Source organism: Myodes glareolus, chromosome 8 (genome assembly GCF_982192425.1).
Source record: "Myodes glareolus chromosome 8, mMyoGla1.1, whole genome shotgun sequence".
Classification (NCBI taxonomy): domain Eukaryota; kingdom Metazoa; phylum Chordata; class Mammalia; order Rodentia; family Cricetidae; genus Myodes; species Myodes glareolus.
The window spans coordinates 107,698,186-107,721,915 of record NC_142033.1 but is presented as its reverse complement, the minus strand read 5'-3'; the positions used below and the strand labels follow the sequence as shown (position 1 = coordinate 107,721,915).

At 58.9% G+C, this 23,730-nt stretch overlaps 2 protein-coding genes across 9 annotated transcripts; one reads left to right on the top strand and one right to left on the bottom strand.

Moving 5' to 3' along the window:
• The first annotated feature begins 1,570 nt into the window (after positions 1 to 1,570).
• On the top strand, positions 1,571 to 7,666 carry Apba3 (amyloid beta precursor protein binding family A member 3). Of its 7 annotated transcripts, XM_087909343.1 has the most exons (13): positions 1,571 to 1,691; positions 3,153 to 3,565; positions 3,656 to 3,843; positions 3,928 to 3,967; positions 5,555 to 5,629; positions 5,711 to 5,856; positions 5,942 to 6,028; positions 6,111 to 6,272; positions 6,394 to 6,564; positions 6,694 to 6,906; positions 7,015 to 7,134; positions 7,221 to 7,358; positions 7,472 to 7,666. In XM_087909343.1, the coding sequence occupies exons 2-13, from the start codon at positions 3,268 to 3,270 to the stop codon at positions 7,541 to 7,543; spliced, it is 1,710 nt and encodes a 569-aa protein (XP_087765469.1). In that variant the 5' UTR covers positions 1,571 to 1,691; positions 3,153 to 3,267; the 3' UTR covers positions 7,544 to 7,666. The 7 variants fall into 7 exon arrangements, with proteins under 7 accessions (XP_087765469.1, XP_087765466.1, XP_087765465.1 ...); XM_087909340.1 differs by having other exon boundaries at positions 3,153 to 3,831; XM_087909339.1 differs by having other exon boundaries at positions 3,153 to 3,843.
• On the bottom strand, positions 7,635 to 22,979 carry Tjp3 (tight junction protein 3). Of its 2 annotated transcripts, none has more exons than XM_087909336.1 (21): positions 22,770 to 22,979; positions 17,734 to 17,790; positions 17,547 to 17,656; positions 17,091 to 17,193; positions 15,703 to 16,030; positions 14,977 to 15,080; positions 14,613 to 14,772; positions 14,328 to 14,436; positions 14,132 to 14,193; positions 13,617 to 13,683; positions 13,270 to 13,426; positions 12,730 to 12,838; positions 11,720 to 11,960; positions 11,147 to 11,358; positions 10,490 to 10,585; positions 9,419 to 9,489; positions 9,021 to 9,231; positions 8,825 to 8,925; positions 8,279 to 8,539; positions 8,132 to 8,178; positions 7,635 to 7,838 (listed from the first exon to the last, which is right to left on the bottom strand). In XM_087909336.1, exons 2-21 carry the CDS (start codon positions 17,779 to 17,781, stop codon positions 7,736 to 7,738), a joined length of 2,700 nt encoding a protein of 899 aa, XP_087765462.1. In that variant the 5' UTR covers positions 17,782 to 17,790; positions 22,770 to 22,979; the 3' UTR covers positions 7,635 to 7,735. The 2 variants fall into 2 exon arrangements, with proteins under 2 accessions (XP_087765462.1, XP_087765461.1); XM_087909335.1 differs by lacking the exon at positions 22,770 to 22,979 and adding an exon at positions 19,551 to 19,699.
• Between the last annotated feature and the right edge of the window lie 751 nt (positions 22,980 to 23,730).

Below are 23,730 nucleotides of genomic sequence, written 5' to 3'. Positions count from 1 at the left end.
TGTCTCAAAAAATAAAAACAAACAAAACAACAAAAACCCAAGAGACAAGCCACCGCCCCCCTGCCTCAGCTGAAGCAGGCAGATCTTCCTTACTGTTTGGAGCCTGGGTCTCTTCCTTTTCTTTCTCCCTCTCGAAGAGGCAGCTTTTGTCTCTCCCTTCTCTCTCTCTCTCTCTCTCTCTCTCTCTCTCTCTCTCTCTCTGCCTCTCTCTCTGCCTCTCTGCTCTCCTCCTTTTCTTCATAGTCCACTAAATAAATATCCAACCTCACTCTGCATGGCATGTCTATCCATGACTCTTTGTCTCTCGCCCGCCGCTTTATGTCTCCCTGCCTGGGACCAGCCGCCTGTGGAGACCTGCAGCGTGGTCTCATGGCCAGCTGCCTGCTGCAGCCACTCGGGAACCTGCAGCATTTTTATTTAATCCATTGCAGATGGAGGCAGGAGAATCAGGATCAGGGTAGCTCTCTGCTCCGCATCAAGTTTGAGGTCAGCCTGGGCTACTTGGCACCTTGGCTTAAACATAAGGGTGGCCGAGTGTGGTGCGTTCCACCTTAATTCCAGTGTGTGAGAGGTAGTGGAGGTGGTGTAGGACCCAGCCGTGACAAACTCAATAGAGGCCTGAGTCTCAGTAGTTTACCCTGGTTCTGATAAAGGCCACAAACTGAGACCACCCAGGCACCACTCAGGAACAGACCACTCAGAACGTTGGAATTCCCGACGTTCCAACCGCCAGCACACACCCATTGCTTTTCCCCAGGACACCCCTAGACAAATGCCATCTAGTCAGAGGCTCTGAACCTCAGAAACCCCTCACCCCCACTCTTACTACTATAAAAACCCAACTCTAACTCAGCTCGGGGCTCTCTGATCACTCCAATACGCTGGACACAACGGAGACACCGAGTTTGCAAACTTGTGTAAGAATAAAGGTTGTTTGCTTTTACACACAGGACACTGTCTTCTAGTTGGTTTTGGGGGCCCTCCATGATCTGGGCATAACAGGTGGATCTCTGTGATTTCTAGACAAGCCTGGTGTACATAGTGAATTCTAGACCAGCCTGGGCTGTATAATCAGGCCTGTAATAAAGAAAAAAGTGGAGGTAGTGACCAGGGCTCGGTAGAAGTCCTTTGTTCCAGGCTGACGGTACTTGGGAGGCTGAGGCAGGAGGATCAGGAGTTCGAGGTCAGGCTAGACTACATGAGACTAGGTCTCAGGAAGAAATAGACTCATTACTACACCCTAACCCGCTGTCCTCTTACAAGCAAGCTTAGGGACTGTTATTGTGGACCGTGGTGTGAGCTCTAGTGTGTCACTCCAAACCCAACTCCCGACCACAATTGTCTTTTCTCCCCAGATCTTCGTGCTCCCTTTTATAGTTCCCTGCCGTGTCTATTCCCTTGTCCCACCTCGGTTGTTTGCGTCTGGAAGTGATGCGGAACCTCATTTTAGAGAAAAAGCCAGTTTGCCTGCTATTCTATTATTTACGCTAAAACCCCACTGTGCCCCTGTCTGCCTAGGTCGCCTGTGAGGACTACATTTCCCAGCAGGCAGCGTGAGGCTGCGCGTGCGCAATATTCCTGGGAGGAGCAAAGCTTGATGATCCGGATCCAAAGCTGGGATCCCAGAGCACTGCTGAGTCTCCAACAAGGACGAGCGGACCTGGTCATCCCGGCCCGGGCCGGAGGCACAGGTACTACGCCCGCGCGGGACCAGACGGGGCGACCCGAGGCCAGTGTTTGAGATTTAGGACCGGAGCCTTAGTTCTGAGGGTCAGTGTCTGAGTTCTGGGAGCCGGAGCCTGAGTTCTGAGGGTCAGTGCCTGAGTTCTGGGGGCCGCAGCCTGAGTTCTGGGAACCAGTCCTTGAGTTCTGGGGGCCGCAGCCTGAGTTCTGGGGACCGGAGCCTAAGTTCTGAGGGTCAGTGCCAGAGTTCTGGGGACCGGAGCCTGAGTTCTGAGGGTCAGTGCCTGAGTTCTGGGGACCTGAGCCTGAGTTCTGAGGGTCAGTGCCTGAATTCTGTGGGCTGCAGCCTGAGTTCTGGGAACCGAAGCCTGAGTTCTGAGGGTCAGTGCCTGAGTTCTGAGGGTCAGTGCCTGAGTTCTGGGGGCCGGAACCTGAGTTCTGAGGGTCAGAACCTGAGTTCTGGGGGTCAGTGCCTGAGTTCTGGGGGCTGGAGCCTGAGTTCTGAGGGTCAGTGCCTGAGTTCTGTGGGCCGCAGCCTAATTTCTGGGAACCAGAACCTGAGTTCTGAGGGTCAGTGCCTGAGTTCTGGGGGCCACAGCCTGAGTTCTGGGAACTGGAGCCTGAGTTCTGAGGGTTGGTGCCTGAGTTCTGGGGGCCACAGCCTGAGTTCTGGGAACTGGAGCCTGAGTTCTGAGGGTCAGTGCCTGAGTTCTGTGGGCCGCAGCCTGAGTTCTGGGAACCAGAGCCTGAGTTCTGGGGGTCAGAGCCTGAGTTCTGAGGGTCAGTGCCTGAGTTCTGGGGGCTGGAGCCTGAGTTCTGAGGGTCAGTGCCTGAGTTCTGTGGGCCACAGCCTGAGTTCTGAGGGTCAGTGCCTGAGTTCTGAGGACCGCAGCCTGAGTTCTGAGGGTCAGTGCCTGAGTTCTGTGGGCCGCAGCCTAATTTCTGGGAACCAGAACCTGAGTTCTGAGGGTCAGTGCCTGAGTTCTGGGGGCCACAGCCTGAGTTCTGGGAACTGGAGCCTGAGTTCTGAGGGTCAGAGCCTGAGTTCTGAGGACCGCAGCCTGAGTTCTGAGGGTCAGTGCCTGAGTTCTGTGGGCCGCAGCCTGATTTCTGGGAACCAGAACCTGAGTTCTGGGGGTCAGTGCCTGAGTTCTGGGAACCGTAGCCTGAGTTCTGAGGACCGCAGCCTGAGCTCTGAGGGTCAGTGCCTGAGTTCTGGGAACCGTAGCCTGAGTTCTGAGGGTCAGTACCTGAGTTCTGAGGGTCAGTGCCTGAGTTCTGAAGACCGCAGCCTGAGTTCTGAGGGTCAGTGCCTGAGTTCTGGGGGTCAGTGCCTGAGTTCTGGGGGCCGCAGCCTGATTTCTGGGAACCAGAACCTGAATTCTGGGGATCAGAGCCTGAGTTCTGGGGGTCAGTGCCTGAGTTCTTGGTTGGATCCTGTGTGAAAAGGGAACTTTTTTCCTGTACAGGTCCCATGGGGACTGAACCTGTCACCTGTTTGATCGTGGCTTTCCTAAGAGATTACACCTAGCACCATTGCTCTTCAGCCTGGTGATGATGCCAGCCTGAACCTGGGTCCCAGACATGGAGTTCCTGCCAGACCCTCAGGACCCCCTAGGGCTCCCAGCCATGGAACTGGAGGAGCCCAAAGACCCCAAGGTGCCCCCTGAGGACCACCCCTCCAGTACCCAGTGGGCCTCGGGACCCGGAGGACCTGTCACCATGAGTGAGATGGAGCTGGATGCATCTGGTGTGCAGGTGTTGGCCCAGCAGCTGGAAGCTCTGCCTGGTGACTTGGGTGGCCCGTTCCCAGAGGGAGAGCCATGTCCCCTGCACATTGCCACCGGCCGAGGCCTGGCCACCCAGGACAGCACAGACACTGGTGGGCTCTTGTCAGCCGACGCGGGCGGGGATGACCTTCTGGGTCTGCTGAGGTGTGAGACATCTTTGCCTGCCCAACCGGGACCCCCAGATCCTCCACAGACCACACCCCGTTTGCTGAAGCCGCCCGAAGAGCCAGAGGGGGACCCAGGATCCCCAGGGTGGATGGAGGGGGTGTCGGCAGAGCCAGCAGACAGCAGGAGTTCTAGCAGCTCCCCAGAGCCCTGGCTGGAGACAGCGCCCCTGGTGACACAGCAGGAGCCACCTGTGGGTGCCCAGGTAACACCCCGACCCATGAATCCTGACCTTGGTGGCCTGCAGCGCAGCCCGGGGACCCAGGCCTGTCCCTCTTCTATCTTCCAGAGCCCCGAGACCCTGGCCTCATGCCCTGCTGTCTCAGAGGGTAAGTGTCCCTTCTCACACAGGACCAGAATGTTCTAGAACAGCCCACAACCAGACTCCAAACTTGACACGTTTGCCGTGAGGCTGCAGGGTTAGAGAGGATCCTGGATGGCCAGAGATGAGGTACCAGGTGGAAAGTCCCCTAGAGACTCCTGTCCACAGCCAAGGCCAGCTCCAGGCTGCTGGGTGCGGAAGGGTGCTCCTAGGACCTAAAGACAACATTTACAGGGCTTTTTTGTTTGTTTTGTTTTTATTTTTCGAGACACGGTTTCTCTGTAGCTTTGGAACCTGTCCTGGAACTAGCTCTTGTAGACCAGGCTGGCCTCGAACTCACAGAGATCTGCCTGCCTCTGCCTCCCGAGTACTGGGATTAAAGGCGTGCGCCACCACTGCTTGGCAAGGCATTTATAGTTTTGTGCGAATTTTTGAGGGCTGGGAGGCATCTAAGTGGACACGGCACACCAGCATGAGGACCTGGGTTCGAATCCTCATTGCCCATTCAAGGAGCCTGGGAGCCTGTGAGGCCTGCATCACAGAAGATTCTAGGACTGTGGTTAATGCTATAATTTATCTCAGAAGTGTCCAAGCTGATGGTTTTGCCCAGTTTTGCATAGGCCTGAACGTTCTAGAACCACAGAAAGAACAGGGTCCTATGTCAGCTTCAGGGTGACCTGGAAGTTGCATATCAGCATCTGGGCGTGTTGGCACCCACCTCTCCCAGCACACAGGAAGCTGGGATGGGATGGCAGGTTCCATATCAGCCTGAACTCCATAGACCCAGGGCTAAACAAAGGTTAAAAACCAAAGTGGTCTGGAGTTGAGGAAGGGTCTGTCAGCATTGCAGCTCTGATGGAAAGGGATCCTGGCAGTCAGGAGCCAAGACTAGGGTGGAAGAGTGTTCTGGCTGTCGGGGGCAGGGAATAGCGCGGGTCTCAGCAAGCCGAGCAGCTTACTGGGTCTGGGAGAAATTGCCTGAGGGCTGTCAAGGACCTGGGCTTTGAGATGCTGTGGATTTTCTGGGTTGTCTGGAGAGAATTCTAGGTCACTGTGGAAAATGGCCTTGAAGCCAGGTGGTGGTGACACACACCTTTAAACCCAGCACTCAGGAGGAAGAGGCAGGAGGATCTCTGTGAGTTCGAGGCCAGCCTGATGTACAAGAGCTAGTTCCAGGACAGGCTCCAAAGCTACAGAGAAACCCTGTCTCAAAAAAAAAAAAAAAAAGAAAAGAAAAAGAAAGAAAAAAGAATAAAGAAAAGGGAAATGACCTCGATCCTCTTTCTTTTTTTCATTTTTTGCATTTATTTATGCTTATGACAAAGAAGGGTCTTGGAGGACGGCATGTGGGAGGTGGTTCTCAGCGCCGTCATGTGGAATCCCAGGGATCCATCTTCGGTTGTCATGCTTGACCGCAGAGCGCCCTATACCCCACTGAGACATCTTGTTGGCCCCTGCCCAATTCTGGAATGTTAGGGGTTTGAGACACCACAGTGAAGTCATTGACTTTCAGCCCGGTCAGAAGATTAGAAGAGGGGTCCGTGAGCCCCGGGTCCTGCTAAGGGTGCCTCATAGTAGGGGTGATGCTTTCCAGGAGTTCTGGGAGCGGCAGGTACACAGCTGGCTAGCGTACACTGGGACTGGAGCCCTGTGGATCCTTCTAGAACAGGTGATGGAGCACTGCGGGTCTAGCCTATACTAATCCCCAGGACGGGCCTGGCCTGAAAGTGCCCCTCGCTGTCACCCGCAGTTCCAGGTCCCTGTGGACATGAGGAGCTCGTGGACGGTGTCATCTTCTCTGCCAAATATCTGGGCTCCACCCAGCTGCTGTCGGAGCGCAGCCCGCCGCCCAGCACACGCATGGCGCAGGCACAGGAGGCTGTGGACCGCGTCAAGGTGAGCCAGGGTGGAGTTGCTCGGGCTGCAAGGCGTGGTATCCTGGATGGCCATGAATCCCCGTGTCCCACTGCTCTCCACACAGGCCCCCGAAGGTGAGACCCAACCAATGGCAGAGGTGGACATCTTTATCTCCACCAAGAGGGTCAAGGTGCTGGCTGCTGACTCACAGGTACCCAGAGGGCCAGGCTTTGGCTGTCGTGGACTCTCGGGAATCTCCAGAGGTCCCCAGTCCATTCATCGCGTGTCCACAGGACGCCCTGATGGACCACGCCCTGCAGACCATCTCCTACATTGCGGACATCGGGCCTGTGCTGGTCGTGATGGCCCGGAGACGGATGGCCAGGAGGACCACTCCCCAGGACCGCAGTCGGCGTCTCTACAAGATGCTGTGCCATGTCTTCCATTCAGAGGATGTAAGCAGCCGAGCCCTGCCCCCTCCTCGAGTCTGATTCAGAAACCTTGAGGTTTCTTGAAGGTGTAGGTTTTGGAACTGGAGCTTTGTAGGATGTGAAGGAGCTTACTGTCCTCCCACAGGCCCAGCTTATCGCCCAGGCCATCGGCCAGGCCTTCAGCATCGCCTACAGCCAGTTCCTGCAGGAGAATGGGATCGACCCCAGCCAAGTGGGTACGCGGCCCTCGGATGCTGCCAGCCACCCGCACAATGGCGACCTGGACCACTTCTGCAACAGCCAGAACTGCAGGGAGGTAAGCGAGGGCTCGGGCCCCGCCCACGCAAGTCCTCTGCCCGCCAAAGCCTGGTCCCGCCCCTGCCTTACAAAGGGCCCTCGTTAGGCCCCGCCCCTCTGAGTCCCGCCCACGTGGTCCCGCCCCCAGGTCTGTATCCAGAAGAAGCCTGGAGAGGCCCTGGGCGTTGCCCTGGTTGAGTCCGGCTGGGGCTCACTGTTGCCCACTGCTGTCATCGCCAACCTGCTTCACGGGGGCCCCGCCGAGCGCTCCGGGGCCCTCAGCATCGGGGACCGTGTCACCGCCATCAACGGGGCCAGCCTGGTGGGGCTGTCCCTGGCCGCCTGCCAGGCCGCCGTGCGTGTGAGTCGCGGTTCTGTGTCACTGATCACAGCCCCACGCCGCCCGGAGGATAGGCGGGTGGGTAAACTGAGGCCTGCGGAGGCCTAAACGGCACGGTGGGTCCCTCAGGAGGTGCGGCGACACTCGTCAGTGACACTGAGCATCATCCACTGCCCTCCAGTCACCACGGCCGTCATCCGGCGGCCCCATGTGCGCGAGCAGCTGGGCTTCTGCGTGGAGGATGGCATCGTGAGGCCGGGACCTCCGGGCCGGGCATGGGGTGGAAGCTAGCCCACAGCCCAGGGACGGGTCCTGAGCGCCTTATCTCCCCCCAGATCTGCAGTCTGCTGCGTGGAGGTGCGGCCGAGCGCGGGGGTGTCCGTGTGGGACACCGCATCATCGAGGTCAACGGGCAGAGCGTGGTGGCCATGCCCCATGCGCGTATCATCCAGCTGCTCACCGAGGCGCGGGAGGTGCGAGAGAGGGTGTCACCTGACCCCATCACCCCACCTCACCTCTGCCCCATCACCCTGACCGCATCACCCGCCTGCCCTCTTACCTCTAACCCATCACCCCTGACCCCTAGATTCACATCAAGACGATGCCAGCTGCCACCTACCGGCTGCTCACGGGGCAGGAACAGCCGGTGTACCTGTGACCGCCCCGCCCACGCGTGCCTTCGTCCCGGCCACCACCTCTCTCGGCCCACGGGAACCCCAGAATCCTCAGCCTTATATGACTTTCTAATGTTAAAGAAAATTAAAGGTTTATTAAATGGTCAGAGGCTCTTGGTCCTACAAGGGAAACTGAGGCTGCAGGAGGCAGGGCTTGTGACCTCTCAGGTCACAGGTCACAGGTCGGTGGCTGGCCCCCAGTCGTAGGCGTCGTCGTCGGAGGACTCAATATCCCGGGCTCTCGTGAACTTCCTCCTTAGAGCTTCACGCTCGTAGGTCCTGGGGGCAGAAGTGGGTGCAGGGCGTCGATGGGGTGCGCGGTGGAGAGGGCGTGGGGAGGGGGTGAGGGTGCGTGGTGAGGAGGAGGTGGGGATGTGACCTTGTCCTGCCGACCCCACCAGGCAGGGCCAGATATTTAACTGTGGGCTGGGACTTGCAAGCAAACTCCTACACATCCTCAGAAGCCACAGCCCCAATGCCCGCCCTTCATTAGGCCTTCTTCATCCCTGAGGACTCTGTCCTCAAGTCCTGACCGCGTGGACTTGAGCTCTGCGTCCCTCAAGGGCGCTTACCGCATACTGTCCTCGCGCCACTGGCCCTGGGGGTGGCGGCTGCCAGCCTGAAGGGAAGAGAAAGGCCGTGACCCGCTGGCATGCGCAGAGGGGGTTGGGGGGTGACCAGGCGCACAGGAGGGTCCCACTGCGCGGGGCCGTGCCCACCTGCGGCTCAAACTCGGCAGTGATCCCCCCGTGACCCCTCAGTTCCTCGTGATCTTCCACCCATGCAGGCTCCGAAGACCGGGCCAGAGCGGGGACCGGGGGCTCCTCATCGGCGTCCTGGGGGCCGCTGCCCTCGCCGTCTGTGTAGCCGCCGTCCGTGTCCTCATAGTCGCTGTTGGCCCGACTGTCACAGCTGAGGTCCCCAGAGCTGGTATCCAGGCCGCGGCCCGGCAGATCAAGGTCCTCGGATGAGCCGTCCAGCTGTGGGGAACCGGGTGCTGTGACCCTAGGGGAAACCAAGGCCCCTGCCCCGAATGATGCCAGCCTCCACTACCCCATGCCCGGCCACGATGTCTGATCGGTGCCTTTGCTGGGGTTCAGCTCTGGCCAACTTCTATGCATCCTACAAAGTCCCAGATCCAAAGTCCAGCCCTAAGGGCAGGAGCTTGCTCAAGCAAAATCTTGGCCACTGCGTACTAGGAAGCCACAACCTGGTTACTTATGGGGGCATACCAGGCTATGCCCTCCCTTCTCCGCACCCCGCACCTGGTCTTCCGCAGTCCAGATAGGCCGCGCCTGCTGCTGCTGCACCACGGCCTTGATCTCCTGGTACCAGGAGTCATCGGTACCGTGCAGGGGGACGGAGGCTGCGAAGAGGGGGCAGACGTCACCTTGATGCTTCCTCTTTACGCTCCCCGCCCGCCCCCCCCCCCCCCGCGCACTGCCCTCCCCACCCCTGCACCTGTGAAGAGGTGCCCGCTGCGTTTCTGGAGCTTCTGCGCCTGCGCGTACAGGCGCCGGCTACTGCGGCGCGAGGCGGGGGCCAGCCACTCCCGCAGAGCCTTCAGGGCCGGGCGGCTTTCGGGGACGCAGAAGATCACTATGGGGTAGTACTGCACGTAGTTGAGGCGCTCGATGGCTGAGGGGGTGACGTCCAGGAGCGCGTGCCTGTCCTGGGTCACGGGGCGGGGTAAGGGCAGGTGAGGGGTCCCCCCCCCCCCCCCCGGCCTCCGCGTGTACGGCTCCGGGTATTCGAACTCGGGTCCTCAGCCTCCAGAGTGCGGGCTCCTTGTCCCACTGCCCCAGAGGGGATCTCTCCGTGCCCATGCAGGGCCTCAGGTTCCCCATGCCCGTGCTTACCCTCTCGGCGATCACCCGCACCGTGTCCAGTTTGATTATCTTGGATGGGTTGTCAGTCCGGGACACGCTTTCTGAGGAGGCAGGGGACACGGCTGCTGTCATCCACCGTGCCCCCCACCGCGGTGTGCACACCAACCCCAGCCCCTTTCCCACCCTCCCACTTCCTGTGGCTCTGCCTACTACGGGGACCTCCGGGAAGTAGGACTCCACCCGTAGGGCTTCCTTTCTTTTTCCTGGCTAAGTAATAGTCCACCTCAGGTTGTCCAGCGTAGCTGTGCGATGCTTATCTGGGGCCCGACTTTCCGTCCTTCCGCACATCAACCCTAGCGATTGTATTTCCTGATGACTAATGGGGTTGCAGGTGGCTTTGCCCTTTGAACGCCACCCAGCCTCCTCCAAGGGCCTCTCTGAGCCTGAAATCTGTCCTATCTGGTTCTCTGTGCGAGGAGCCCTCTAAGACTCCCCAGCCCCCTAGAGCCACCCCACCTGCTAAACGCTCACTCCTGAGCCACACCCACGGGCCTCGGTATCCCCTTTTAATATTTTAAAAGATGGAGTTGATATAGCCCAAGCTGGCCTCTAATTATGTAGTCAGTGCTGACCCTGGACTCGCTGGGATGACAGGCCCAGTTTATGCTGGGATGAGACGTGATTTGAATGCAGAGTTTTATTAAGTTGACCAGGCTGTCCTGAAACCTGCCATCCTCCTGCCTCAGCCTTGAAGCAGCAGGAATCACAGGTGGGATGATATTCGTACATGCCCATAGTTAAAAGTGAAACAGAATTTTAAAAATAAAGAGAAAAAAACTGAACAACTCTTCACCAAATGAGAAGGTGGTGTTTGCCTTGGTTCCAAGAGGCCAACAGACTGCGCCCAGATCTACTGATAATGTCTGGCCCTGGCATTGAGTGTAGTGGTTGGGGAGAGCTATGATTGATCAATGCTGTCTGACCTGGGCAAGGGTGGTGTGGGGGGTAGGAGCTGGCATCGATTGATGCTGTCTGGCCCTGGCACGGGTTGGGGAGAGAGTGGGACACCTCCTTCATGGCTGCTCTCATGCCATGTCTTACCTGCAATTTCGAACTGGTCGGGCATCTCTGCCATCAGCCTCTTCATGGCAATGTCGGCCACTGGTCCCAGGATCACCACCGGGCGCTTAAAGCTGGCTGGGAAGTGGAGAAAGTGGCAAGGTCAGGTTCGGGGTCAGGGTGCTCAAGCCAGAAGCCTGGGAAGCTGAGGCAGGAGGATTGCTGCAAGTTCAAGGCCGACAAACAAAGGAAGGTCTGTTTTGTTTCTGATCCTATTTGGGACTACTAGATGTGGAACAGACTGGCAGGTAACTACAGTCACACTGTGTTTGGCCCTTGGTTTGATTTCATAAATAAAGTTTTATTGAGATACTGTCTGTCTGTTTTCATCTCCCAGTCTGCAGCCAACTGAGCACAGTTGTGCCGAGAGAGTCAAACATGCCTGAGTTTTTTTAAAAAAAGATTTTTAGTAATTTATTTACACACAGGTCTCTCTGTGTATCCCTGACTGTCCTGGAACTCACTCTGTAGATCAGGCTGGTATTGAACTCACAGAAATTCCTCTGCCTCAGCTTCCAGATGGGGGAGTGGAGTGGGGGGTGCACAGGTTTGTGCCACCCACCAGAACCGAGGGGAAGGCAGGCAATGGCCTTAAGGCCCTGTGACCTGGGGAGGAGGGTCCCTCCCACGACCACCCACCTTCTCGCAGCACCACACGTTCATAGGGCGGGTAGTGTCCTTGCTTGGTCAGCACCGACAGGTCCTCCCGGCTCCGCTGCATTGTCTTCTTGGTCCCTCGGCGGAGACCCCGGAGCCGCCAGAACTCGGCCCGTGGGTTGGAGGCCAAGGGGGCACCTGGGCCAACACCCGCTGCCCGCTGCGCAGCCTCCAAGCTGGCCAGCTGCTCTGCCCTAGGGTGCACAGGGGACATGAGGGGCAGAACACGGCCTAGAGAGGCAGGACCGCGTCAGGCTGAGGACCCTGAACTGGGGACGTCCGGGGTGGGTCCTTAGAGGAAGGCGAGAAAGGCTGCGTTGCTGATTCTGAAGAGAGGTTGGGGCCACAATCCACGGGATGTGGGGCCTCTGGATGCTGGTACTCGGGAAGGGTTGGATACTGGGAAGGAACTCTGACTCAGAAATCAATGGATAAATAAGGCCATATCTGCGCTCAGTACACAGTGGCTGCAGCACACTCCCCAGCACACATCACTGTGACTCACCCCAGGGAGCCCTAGCAATGGGGAAACTGAGCCTGGGGAGCTCCTCCCACCTGCTCTGATTGGGGATGACGCCGCGTTCTTGCTCTCGGAGATCTCTGCCCATGCGGGCAGCCAGCCAGAGGCCCCCACGGCCACCATAGCCAGACCCTGAGCCACGGTACAAAGTGTCCACCACGTGGAAGACGTCACCACGAGTGAAGCCCAGGCCGTAGGGTGGGCTCGGCTCCAGCTCGAAGTGCGTGCGGATGTAGAAGGAGTCACCCACGCGGGACTGGACCATCTTCCTGAAGACTGAGGACAGAGGTGGGGGAGGGTGTCTTCACGAGCTCCTCAGGAGACCTCCCTGGGGACCTTGCTTGGGCAGACACAGCGCGCTGTGCCTGCAGGGCCTGGAGCTTTGGGTCTTTGTTTTATTTTATTTTTTATTTTTTTTAAAGATTAATGTATTTATTATGTATGCAGTGTTCTGCCTGCACCCCATATCTCATGACAGATGGCTGTGAGCCACCATGTGGGTGCTGGGCGCGAACTGAACTCAGGACCTCTGGGAAAAGCAGCCGGTGCTGTTAACCGCTGAGCCATCTCTCCAGCCCCCTTTGTTTTATTTCTCGAGACAGGGTTTCTCTGTGTAGCCCTGGCTGTTCTGGAACTCTCTCTGTCGACCAGGCTGGACTCCACTTGCCTGCCTCTGCCTCCCGAGTGCTGGGATTAAAGGTGCGCACCATCACGGTGGGGGGTGGAGGCCAGAGGTTGACATTGGACTCACCAGCTCTGCCAGGCTGACTGTGACCCCGGGGATGCTCCTGTCTCCACATCCCCATAGCTGGTCCAGGACTTAGAGTCTGGCTTTTTGGTTTTTGTTGTTGTTGTTTGAGACAGGGTTTCACTGTAGCCCTGGCTGTCCTGAAAGTTGCACTGTAGACCAGGCTGGCCTCCAACTCAAGAGTTCTGCCTGCCCAAGCCTCCCAAGTGTTGGGTTGGTGTGCCACCACCACCTGGCTAGTGTCTGGATTTTCATGTGGGGTCCGGGTGCCTGCAGGGACACCTCAGGGACACTCACTGTCCTGCTTGCTCTGTGTCACAAGCTCCACGTCCTCCCCTGGCGGCAGCTCCAACAGGAAGTGCACAGCTTCCTCGCGGGTCAAGTTCCGGAACGGCATTCCGTTCACCTGCCGGAAAAGGGGTGAGGGTGAGGGTGTGGAGCTGGTACCTGAGCCACTGCCTCCCCAGTGTCTCGTCTCTGTGACCGGATCTCACCCCACGACTGAGTGTCATACAGACTCAGTGAGGAGTCTGGCTTAGTACACACAGCCAAGTCTGAAGGCCGGGTCGAGGGGCCCAGCCCCATCCCACCACATGTAAAAACTCTCGGGGTTGGTGAGAGAGCTCAGCGGGGAATTGCTTGCTAGGCAAGCATGAAGACCTAAATTCGAATCCCTGCCACCCATGGAAAAAGTCTGGCGCGGGGCGCAGGCCTGTGATCCCAACGACTCAGGGATAGTAAGTTGCAAGCCAGCCTGGGTTACAGGATGATACATGAGAGGGGGAACACCAGGAGGACCCAGGGCCACATTCCCGGGGTCAGCTGTCCCCGTGTCACCTGTAAGATCTCATCCCCTTCCTGGATGCCCTGTCCATCAGCTGGGCTGCCTTCCTGCACCCCGGACACGAAGATGCCCACGTCGTTGCCGCCAGCCAGCCGCAGGCCGATGCTCACACCCTTGGGGAAGCGCACGACACGCGTGTCGGGGCTGTAGCTACCAGAGAGGAGGGTGATCAGGCCATGGTGGCAGTGGGTGCCCTCACCCCCTAGAGGCCTCGGTTTCCCAAACAGTCCAGGTGACAGTTGCTGACATTCCACAAGCAGGGAGTTAGGGTTACATGAGCTGGGAGGACAGCTGCAGGATGTGGGACCTCTGGAATCACATGCTCATCTGATATACCCACCCACGATCAGACAGGCTCTGCTGGCTAGGAACCCGGTAAATGTCATAGCGGCTTTCTCCAGGGCACTCTACGAGAAACCGGCAGCCTTCATTAGTTCAGAGAATACAAATACTGCACAGAGCAAAGAGCCAACCGAGATGGGGTTCCACCGCCCCAGCACCTCACTGGGGATTCTAGGTGGGGCTCTATCCTGACCACGCCCCCAGCTCCTCACTGGGGATTCTAGGCGGGGCTCCACTCTGACCACGCCCCCAGCTCCTTACTGGGGGATTCTAGGTGGGGCTCCTCCTGACTATGTCCCCAACCCCTCACGGGGGGGGGGGGGGATTCTAGGCGGGGCTCCACCCTGACCACGCCCCAGAACATTATTGTAGAGCTGTCACAATAATCTTGGCCCTGCCTTTCACCCTTAGGGTTTAGACTTCCCCACTGCCAGCTGCCCGCATCCTCTCCCCTCCCTGCCTGGCTTAGCATGACTGCTGCAGGTGAGGAAGGGTCCAGCCATGAGTGTTCACCTGGTTCAGCAATGGCTCTTGAATCCACTGACCGTTCCCGCCTCCGGGGCTGCGGGCTCTCCCTGGGTGAAATGAGAGCCCAGTGAGTAGGGGTGCGTCTGCATGGGGCCCCCCTAGATGCAGAGTCACCCCTGCAACTAGGCAGAGCAAGGGGACAGACGTGGGTCTGGCCTCTCAGTCACCACCCTGCACTCACATCGGAGAGCCTGGCTGGCTGACCTCGGGGCTCCGCTGACTCTGCAGAGGTGGCGGAGGGATGTGGGATGGGGGCGCCTGGGACAGTTCCGAGGTCAGGTCTGAGATGTCTGTAGAGGAGGGGCAGCGGGTCAGTCAGGGCCACACCTGGTCATGGCATTATTGTCACACTGGGAACCATGCAGGCCCTGAAGAGCCAGCTGTGTCGCTGTGGACTTGCGAGGCTTGAGGTAAGTTCTCATCCCTCTGAGTCTCCGGGAGCCAAGCTTGGAGTTGCCCTCCTCACCTTCCATAAGGGAGCTGTCGCTGTCACTCACTGCGGGAGGGATGTTCACTAGGAACTGCCCGCTATCCCTCAGCACCAGCAGCGTCAGCTCCCCCTCTGACTTCTCGATGAGTTGCCGTGTGTCGCTCAGGGACAGATTCGCACTGGACACCCCATTGATCTGAAAGGGGTCAGGTAGAAATAAGTAAGTAACGTGAGTGACAAGAAGCAGCATGGGATTGAGGGGGAACTGGAAACATCTGGCTTGGTGAGGGGGGTCTGAAAACAGACAACAGGAGGATTGGAAATAATTTCTGGTGCTGGGAGCACGGCACTGCCCGCCTTGGCCTCAGTTTCCCCACCTGCAGCATAATCCTGGCCTCACCTGCAAGATAAGATCTCCTTCCTGCAGCCCGCGGTTTCGGGCAGCGAGGCCAGAATCTGTGATGTGTTTTATGAAGATCTGGCTACCCAGCTTCACTCCGAACTCTGGAGGGGAGAAGAGGGAACTCTTTAGCCAGAAGACCAGATCATTTAACCCGATTTTGAAGTAACGCATAATCTTCCTGCTTTAGGGGCTGGAGAGATGGCTCAGAGGTTAAGAGCTCTGCTCTTCCGGAGGATCAGGGTTCAATTCACAGCACCCACATGGCAGCTCACAACCATCTATAACAGGATCTGATTCCCTCTTTTGACTGCAGCAACACATGCAGGCAGAATACTACACACATAATAATAAATACGTAAGTCTTTAAAAAAAATTTCCTGGCCGGGCGGTGGTGGCGCACGCCTTTAATCCCGGCACTGGGGAAGCAGAGGCAGGCGGATCTTTCTGAGTTTGCAGCCAGCCTGGTCTACAAAAGCTAGCTCCAGGACAGGCTCCAAAGCTACAGAGAAACCCTGTCTCGAAAAACAAAAAACAAAACAAAACGCTTTAGCCTCTAAAGTGGGTGGGGCTCCACTCTGACCACGCCCTCACTGGGTGATGGCTCCACCTTGGTTACACCCCTTGACTGGAGGATTCTAGGTAGAGGTAGGGTAGGGGGGCATCCACCATGTTCCCAGCCCAGAGGATTTTTTTCTGTTTTGGGGTCCAACCCAGTCCCCTCACCCTCGCTGTTTCTTCTCTTCACCAGCACGGACTTGAGCGGCCTCATGAGCACATCCTGCTTCGGCAAGCGCTTGTAGCCAGAGACCAGGTCCAGTCCGTTGGGCTCAGATCCGCCACCCCAGCTCTGGTGCCGGTGACTACCCACGCGGCTACGACGTCCTGCCTTGGTCCGGCGAGAACGCTCACCCCAAGATCGGCCAGAGCCGCTGGAGGAGTCGCCCTCATAGCCCCGGCCATGGTCAACTTCCTCCCGGTCTGAGAGCTGGTGGCCCGGTGATGTGCTGGCCTTGGTGGCAGGTAGCTGCACCCTGCGAGGGCGCTTCACTGTCTGTGGGAGGAAGGAGAGACGGCAAGAGAGGCAAGAAGAGTGGACCCTAGGGAATCCAGCCCCTCTCTGGGCTCAGCACCAAAGTTGTCATCTGACTGGGCCAGTGTGTGACTCTGTGGGGGAGGGGGTCCCCATATTAACACAACCGTGGGCTCTTTCCCCAGCACACCAGCTAAGCAGGAGGAGGTCCTTCGCCCAGCAGTCCAGGATGGCCACTCTGACTATACAAGGGACTCAGGCAGGGGAATCAAGACTTAAAAATTAGGGGCTGGAGAGGGCGCTCAGCCGTTAGCTCACTGGCTGCTTTTTCATAGAACCCGAATTTAGTTCCCAGCACCCACCCACATGACGGCTCACAACTGTCTGAGACTGTGGTCTCATGGTGTGTACTCTTTCGGTGGGCAGAGAGATGTCCAGGCAGACAAAACACCCACATACATAAAATAAATAAGTTAAAAAAAAAAAAAGAATGAGGGCTGGAGAGATGGCTCAGTGGTTAAGAGCATTGCTTGCTCTTCCAAAGGTCTTGAGTTCAATTCCCAGCAACCACTTGGTGTCTCACAACCATCTGTAATGAGATCTGGTGCCCTCTTCTGGCCTGCAGGCATACACACAGACAGACTATTGTATACATAATAAATAAATATAAAAAATAAAATAAAAAAGTATGAAAGATTCCGGAAAACAGAGACTGAGAAAAATAAAAAGGAAAAAGAGAGCTGTGACTGCCTAGAATCTTCCAGTGAGGGGCTGGGGTCGTGGTCAGGGAGGAGCCCCGCCTAGAATCTTCCAGTGAGGGGCTGGGGTCGTGGTCAGGGTGGAGCCCCGCCTAGAAGCCCCAGTGAGGAGCTGGTGATGTGGTCAGGATGGAGCCCCGCCTAGACTCTCCAGTGAGGGGCTAGGGGCGAGGTCGGTGCACAGACTCAATGTGCCTATCCTGTGTTCCATTCCCAGCACCCCCAGGAAACCATGCTAATAGAATTATATATGCTCCCACCAGTATCACAGGACCTCCTGGCTTATTGTGTGGATTCAGTTTCTGCAACCTATGCCCACTCACAATGTTGGCCGTTTTGTTGCAGGTTTTCAAAATCTGGATGGCGAAGGCAGACGTGACGTTCTCCACGGAGACCCCATTCACCATAACGATTTGGTCCCCGGTCCTGAGGGAGTGGCCCAAGTGAGGAAGCTCAGGGCTGCACCCATCCCCTGGCCATTCCTTGGTGTACCCAGAGTGATTCTAAGTAGGTGTTTTGCTTTTTCCGTCCTGCCCTCCGGTGTATTCTCTCTCTGTCTCTGCGTCTCTCTGTGTCTTTTTCTCCCTCCTTCCATCACCCATGGCTCTGTCCACCGGATTCCAGGAACCCTGCTTGCAGCCTTTCTGTTCCAGTTCCCTGCCATCCAGCCCTGGGGCTCTGCCCTGCCTCTGGGACCAGGAAGTGTTAGGGACAGGAGGCCCTGTTGACGGAGCTGCAGGTGCTGCCCCCCACCGCCCCCATCGCGTTCCGAGTCTCACTGGAGCCTGCCCATGGCCGGGCCTCCGGGCACAACGTCGGACACGACCACGGATCTGCTGGCGGGGTCGTGGCCTCCAGAGATGGCTATGCCGAAGCCGCGGCGGGGGTCCTGAGGGACACAGGCGACAGGGCGTTACTTCCTGGGCCCAGGGGCTCTCCCGCCGTCATGGGCAGGCCGCAGCTCACCTTGTACAGCGTGGCCGTGTGCTGTTCCCAAATGGTCAGTTCCTCCATGTCTGCCACCTACGGGGACAGGGACAGGCTCATGGGGCCTGAGAAGACCACCTTCCTCAGCAGCAGCCACAAGGGCGTCCTGCCTGGCCCCAAACACCAGCCTCCGTCCTGCTCACAGGCTGGGCCCCTCCTCCAGATCTGCCTCCCGGGCTTCTGGGCGAGGTGGCCCTGGGTACGCCAACCCCACTCCCTCTGGAAGCTAAAACCCTCAGAATGGCGTCTTAACGTCACATATTCCAACCTGCCCTGCCCACACCCCCCCTCTGCGGAGCTGTGATCCCCCTCTGCTGAGCTGTATGACCCCCCTCTGTGAAGCTGTGAGACTCTCTGCTGAGCTATGACCCCCTTGGCGGAGCTGTGATTCCCCCTGCTGAGCTGTGTGACCCCCTCTGATGAGCTGTGACCCCCTCTGTGAAGCTGTGTGACCCCCCCCACATCTCCCCAGTTCTGATCCCTGGACTTTAGTTTGCTTTTGGAGGACGGGGTGGGCGTGGGACTCTTGCTCCGTAGCCTAGGTAGTTCCAAACTCATGGCCATCCTCCTGACTCAGCTCCTGGGTGATGCAGGCACCACAAACCCTGGTTGACTTTCTTCAAGCGCTGGGAAAGGTCCCCGGCTGTGGAATTTTTATTTCTGGTTTTCCTTTAAGATAAGACTCCGGAGGGTGCCTGGGCTGCGGGGGGAGGGGAGGCAGGTGGCCAGGCCTGTCTCGACCCGACCTGCCAAGCCTGTCCCCGCTGGTGTGGGCCGGTCCCCTGGGGGTAGCCAGGCTTTGTCTAAAACCCTCCGGGGCTCCCCAAGGCCGTGAGGATTAGCCCGAGCCTGGCTGCCTGTCCCTGGCGCTCCCACGGATTTCTCCGCAGTACCCCGCAGGCTCTCTCCCTTTCGCTCAGCTGTGAGTTCCGGACCCAGCCATTAGGAAGCCCAGGAGACCTGCTAGCAGCTACAGCCCTCCGCAAACTCCTATTCAGCCTTCAGAACCCCAGGGCCACGGTCTCTTCCTCTGCTTCCCACACGCACATCTGACACCCCCTTTGGAGTCTGGGGTGTCACGATCTAATCCCGTTTCCTCTACGGATTCCCCGAGTCTGGGCGCTGGCCGTAGGCCGGGCTGGGGGTGTAAGGACCGCTGGCGTCCTCGCGGAGTGGGACGAGCGCTTGAAAACCGGAGGAGGGCGGTTTAAACCCGCTCGCTCCCAGCCCCTCAGCGCCGCCCCTGTCACCTGCAGGCGCGCACGGCGGCCGGGGGGGACGTTGGCTCCCTGCCCGTCCCTCCCCGCGGGCCAGGTGGCAGGGGGAGGGGCAGGGCTAGGAACAGGTCCGTGGGGCGGGGCCGGGGGGGAGGTCATTCCACCCAGGCGGACACAAAGCTTGCAGCGGGGTGACCCAGCAGCTGCTGCCTCAGTTTATCCTCCTGGGAAGTGAAGGACTCTACGCCTGAAGAGCAAAGTCCCCCAGGGTCCCCAGAGCCGGGTACAATCACCCCGCCCTCCAGGTTCCTGAAAGTCTGTACACAGTCGGTGCTCTATAAATGCCAGGGGCCAAGAACAGAACAAAGCCCTATCTATCACGTGCGGGCGGGTCTCACGGTCGCGGTGGGATTCGAACTCGGGGCTCTCGGGGGCAGGATCACACCTCTATCGCCCTACGCGGCCCCAAGCTAGGCCCACTTCTGGGCCTCAGTTTCCCCGGCTGTTACGCAGGCAGACAAGGTTTGGAAAGCCTGGGTCGCACTCCCGTTCCCTCCCCCGAGCTCCGGAGCTACTCGCCTGGAATCTCACCGCCATGGTGCAAACAGGGGGCCTGGAAACCGACAACCAGCGCCCCTCCGTGGAGAGGGAGGGGCCTGGAGACCGTAGGTCCGCCCCAACCGGGGGCCAGGAGGGTCGCAGACCGGTCGGGCGGCGCTCCCGCCGCACCTGTCTTCCTCCCTGGTCGCCCCGCCAGGTCCCGCCCCGCCCGGCCCCGCCCCGCAGCCGTCCAGACCCCGCCACGCCCCCTTCAGGCCCCGCCTCTGCCGGACACGCCCCGCCCCCGACACGGCCGGACACGCCCACTAGGGCACGCCCCGCCACTCCGGTCCCACACCCGCGATACGGTCCCGGCTTTTTCCACAGCCGCGCTGAGCCGGCGGCGGAGGCTGAGCGGACGGCCCGGGCTGATGTGTCCCACCCGTGGGCCAGTCACGCGTCGCGCTCGGGGTGCACCCGGGTCGGCGGGACGCAGAGGGCGAGGAAGTCGGCGTGTGGCGGGCAGGGGCGTGGCAGATAGGGTTCTGAAGCTCGGTTAAGAGTTTGCGGAGACGGGGGCAGCGATGATCCCCGCCCTCTCGGCGCGGTTGCTGTGAGAGCGCGAGGACCTGAGTTCGAATCCCCCTCGCCCACGGGTGGCCCCGGGAACTGCACAGCCCCCTCGGGACAGAGTGAGCCTGGGCCAGCCTGGGCTACACTGAGACCCTCGTCAGGTTCCCCAGCCTCCCGGCGTCCGGGGGAGCCGCCCAGTCCAAGGTCAAAGGCCGAGACCGTGGGATCGGTCAGTGTGGAGCTGAGCACGAGGTCTCCGAGCTAAAACTAAAGACCACGTCCTGCACGGCAGGGTGGGCGGGTGGACTGTGGGTCTGTGCCTCAGTTTCCCCATCTGGAAATGGGGATGATAGTTGCACCTGTTTCCAAGGTTTAGAGGAAGCTGAGTCACTTAGGGTAGATTCTGTCGTTTCTGGCCAGGGTCTGGCTGTGTACGGGGTGGGGCGTGGGGGCTGCGGGGGTGGGGGTGGGGCTGCTGCCCGAGGCCACCGGGTCGGGGCTACGTGGGGAGGACCAGACAGGAGGGGCCCCGAGGCAGAGCTGATCGCTGAGCCCCGGGTGAAAGACAAGACACCCTCGCCACCCCCAGGAGCCGCCCTATTTCCGCGTGCGCCTGCCACACGTGCATAAATACAACTTCAACTGTACTAAAAGCAGGGGTGTCATCCCGGCGGCGGGTCGGGCTGGGGCAGGGGGATTGCCGTCAGTTCCGGAGGAACCGGGTTGCTGCACGGTGGGACTTCCTCACGAAGGACCCAGGGACCTTCTGGAAGCTTGCGCCCCGGACGCCGAGCCCGGAGACCAACCCTGGAGCAAGCGGGACTCCAGAAAGAACCCCAGCCGCTTCATTCCTTGCCTCAGTTTCCCCTTCTCAAAGGCTAGCACTTGGAGCTGCAATTCCAGCTTCGGCCAGCAGGGGGAAGACGGAGCCGTCAATCAGTCTGCGGGCTTCCTCAGCTCCGAGTCGTTTGGGGGTTTTGTTGTTTCTAGGCTCACTAAGTAGGCCAGGCTGGCCCAGAGCGAGCTCGCTATGTAGAACTAGTGGAGGTGGTCCCTCAGTCTGCAACTGTCTGTACCACCGCACCATTTGTGCATTTATAGAGTGCCTGCTGTTTGCCAGATCTCATTCTGAATAGTGGGCACAACTCAGGGGTGCGGCTGGACGAAAGGAATGGGTAGGGGGGCTCATGGGCAAGTGCCTGATGGGCAGTGTCTCTAGCTCAAAATCGGTTTGTAGCTCCAAGCGCAGTAATTAAACTTTTGGGCAGGGTCTCATGTGCTCAGCCAGGGGTGGCGGAGGGAGGTCAGGAGTTCAAGGTTACCCTTGGTTACTTAGGGAGACAGACGCCAGCCTGGGCTACCTGAGATCCTGTCTCCAAAAAAACTGAAAAGATAAAACTGAATTTCTGAGCCTTGCTCCCGATATACCTGGCGGCATACAGTAAACGCTCAATAAACTCACGTCGTTGCTTAGGCAGTCTGTCCCACTGACCTGGCCGTGCCCAAGGGTGTTGGGTTCTACCCTGAGCAAACACTACCTCCCTGGCACCTGGCCAGGCCCAGGAGGAAGGACAGAGCCCAAATTCTCTGCATGGACTTTCCCCAGACTCAGGGCCACACGGAAGTGCCTGAACGGAGGGGACAGGGACTTTTTCTAGTTGTCGAGCCTGGGACAGTGTCTTAGGGGTCAGCTCCAAGGTCTCCTTCGGGGACAGTCTTACTCTACTGTGCATCCCCAAAGTGGCTGACCCTCTCTGGGCCTCTCAGTTCACTTTGTGGCTAATGGGGACCGCCTGCCCCAGCGTCTGTGAGTGTAGCCTTGGCTTTTCTGTGGTGCAGAATAAGAAACTGAGGCTGGAGCCGGGCGGTGGTGGCGCACGCCTTTAATCCCAGCACTCGGGAGGCAGAGGCAGGTGGATCTCTGTGAGTTCGAGGCCAGCCTGGTCTACAAGAGCTAGTTCCAGGACAGGCACCAAAAACTACAGAGAAACCCTGTCTCAAAAAGAAAAAAAAGAAAAAAAAAAGAAAAAAAAAGAAAAGAAACCGAGGCTGGGTTAGCACTGTGGCTGACAGCTGAAACTACAACGCCAGGCCCACCCTGCCACCTGAGCCTTCCTGGTCCAGAATAAAGTCACCTCAGGTGGCTGGACACACCCTCCCGAAGGAATTGTTGTATTCCTTCCTTGTTGGGGGCAAATGACCCAGAAGCAATGCCTGTTGTCGCCCCCTTGGTTCCCCGTCAGCCATTTGCCATGCCCCCTCGGCATACAATTTGAGCCCCGTCTTGTCTGGGTCCCCAAAGTGTGTCACCCTGGACAGGTGGCACCCCTCTGCCTTGGGAATTCAGGGTGACCCTTGGGAGAGTTCCAGGAAAACTCGGACTTAGTCCACCAGGCTTTCCTCACGGGCTAGGGGATCAGGGACCAGCTCGCTGTCCCCACCTCCCTGGCCAGCACCTGCGCTCACAATGACCCTTTGAAGGCTCGGCTGCAGCGACCCGGGCACCAAGCCAGGGCAGAAACTGCAGCCGGTCTAAGCCTCAGAAACTGTGTCAGATGCCCACGCAGGATGGCGGCTTCCGGCTCCCCCCAGGAGCGCTCAGAGCCAACTTGGGGGTCCCGGGAGCCCGAGGCGGGGTCACTTGCATGCATATGGCCCTCCGGGTGAGCGTGGCTGGAGACTTACCCGTCTGGAAGACTGAGCAGAGGCAGGGTGGGTGGTAGCAGCCTGGTCCTGGATGCACGTCTGGCATGGGTGGCAGGGAGGAGACCCAAGCTGGCTGCTTAGGCGGGATGACCTGTTTGCTCACCGCGGAGCCCTGGCAGAGCAGAGCAAACGCGCGGGCGGGCGCATCTGTGTCGGGTGGAGCCGGCGACACTGGGCAATGGTGAGTGCAGGAGGCCGCCCGCAGGTGGGAGGGCGTGTGGCTCTGTCGCAAGGTACTCTCACGTGGCAGGACAGGCCTTAACCCCTGAGCACCCAGAGGCCTACCTAGGAATGCACCCCACGGCACCAACCTCGGGGATCACAGAGTAGGCGCTCAGAAAACACTGAGCGCACTAAGGGGTCCGAGGGGCTGTGCCCTTTGTGCAACCCACCCGCTGTCAAACTTCCTTTCTTTGCGGGAGTGACACCTACTAGAACAGGACTTACTGCTGGAGATTCTAGGCGGGGCTCCACCCCGACCACGCCCCTAGCCCCTCACTGGGGATTCTAGGCGGGGCTCCACCCCGACCACGCCCCCTGCCCCTCACTGGGGATTCTAGGCGGGGCTCCACCCCGACCACGCCCCCTGCCCCTCACTGGGGGATTCTAGGCGGGGCTCCACCCCGACCACGCCCCCTGCCCCTCACTGGGGATTCTAGGCAGGGCTCCACCCTGACCACGCCCCTAGCCCCTCACTGGGGGATTCTAGGCGGGGCTCCACCCTGACCACGCCCCCAGCCCCTCACTGGAGATTCTAGGCGGGGCTCCCACCCTGACCACGCCCCCCAGTCCCTCACTGGGATTCTAGGCGGGGCTCCATCCTGACCAAGCTCCCAACTCCCAACCTCTCACTGGAGGATTCTAGGGTGATTCCACCCCTAAGCCTCTCCCAAGATCTGTGTATCAGTATTGACTTTACTTTGTCTAGATTCTGTCTCTT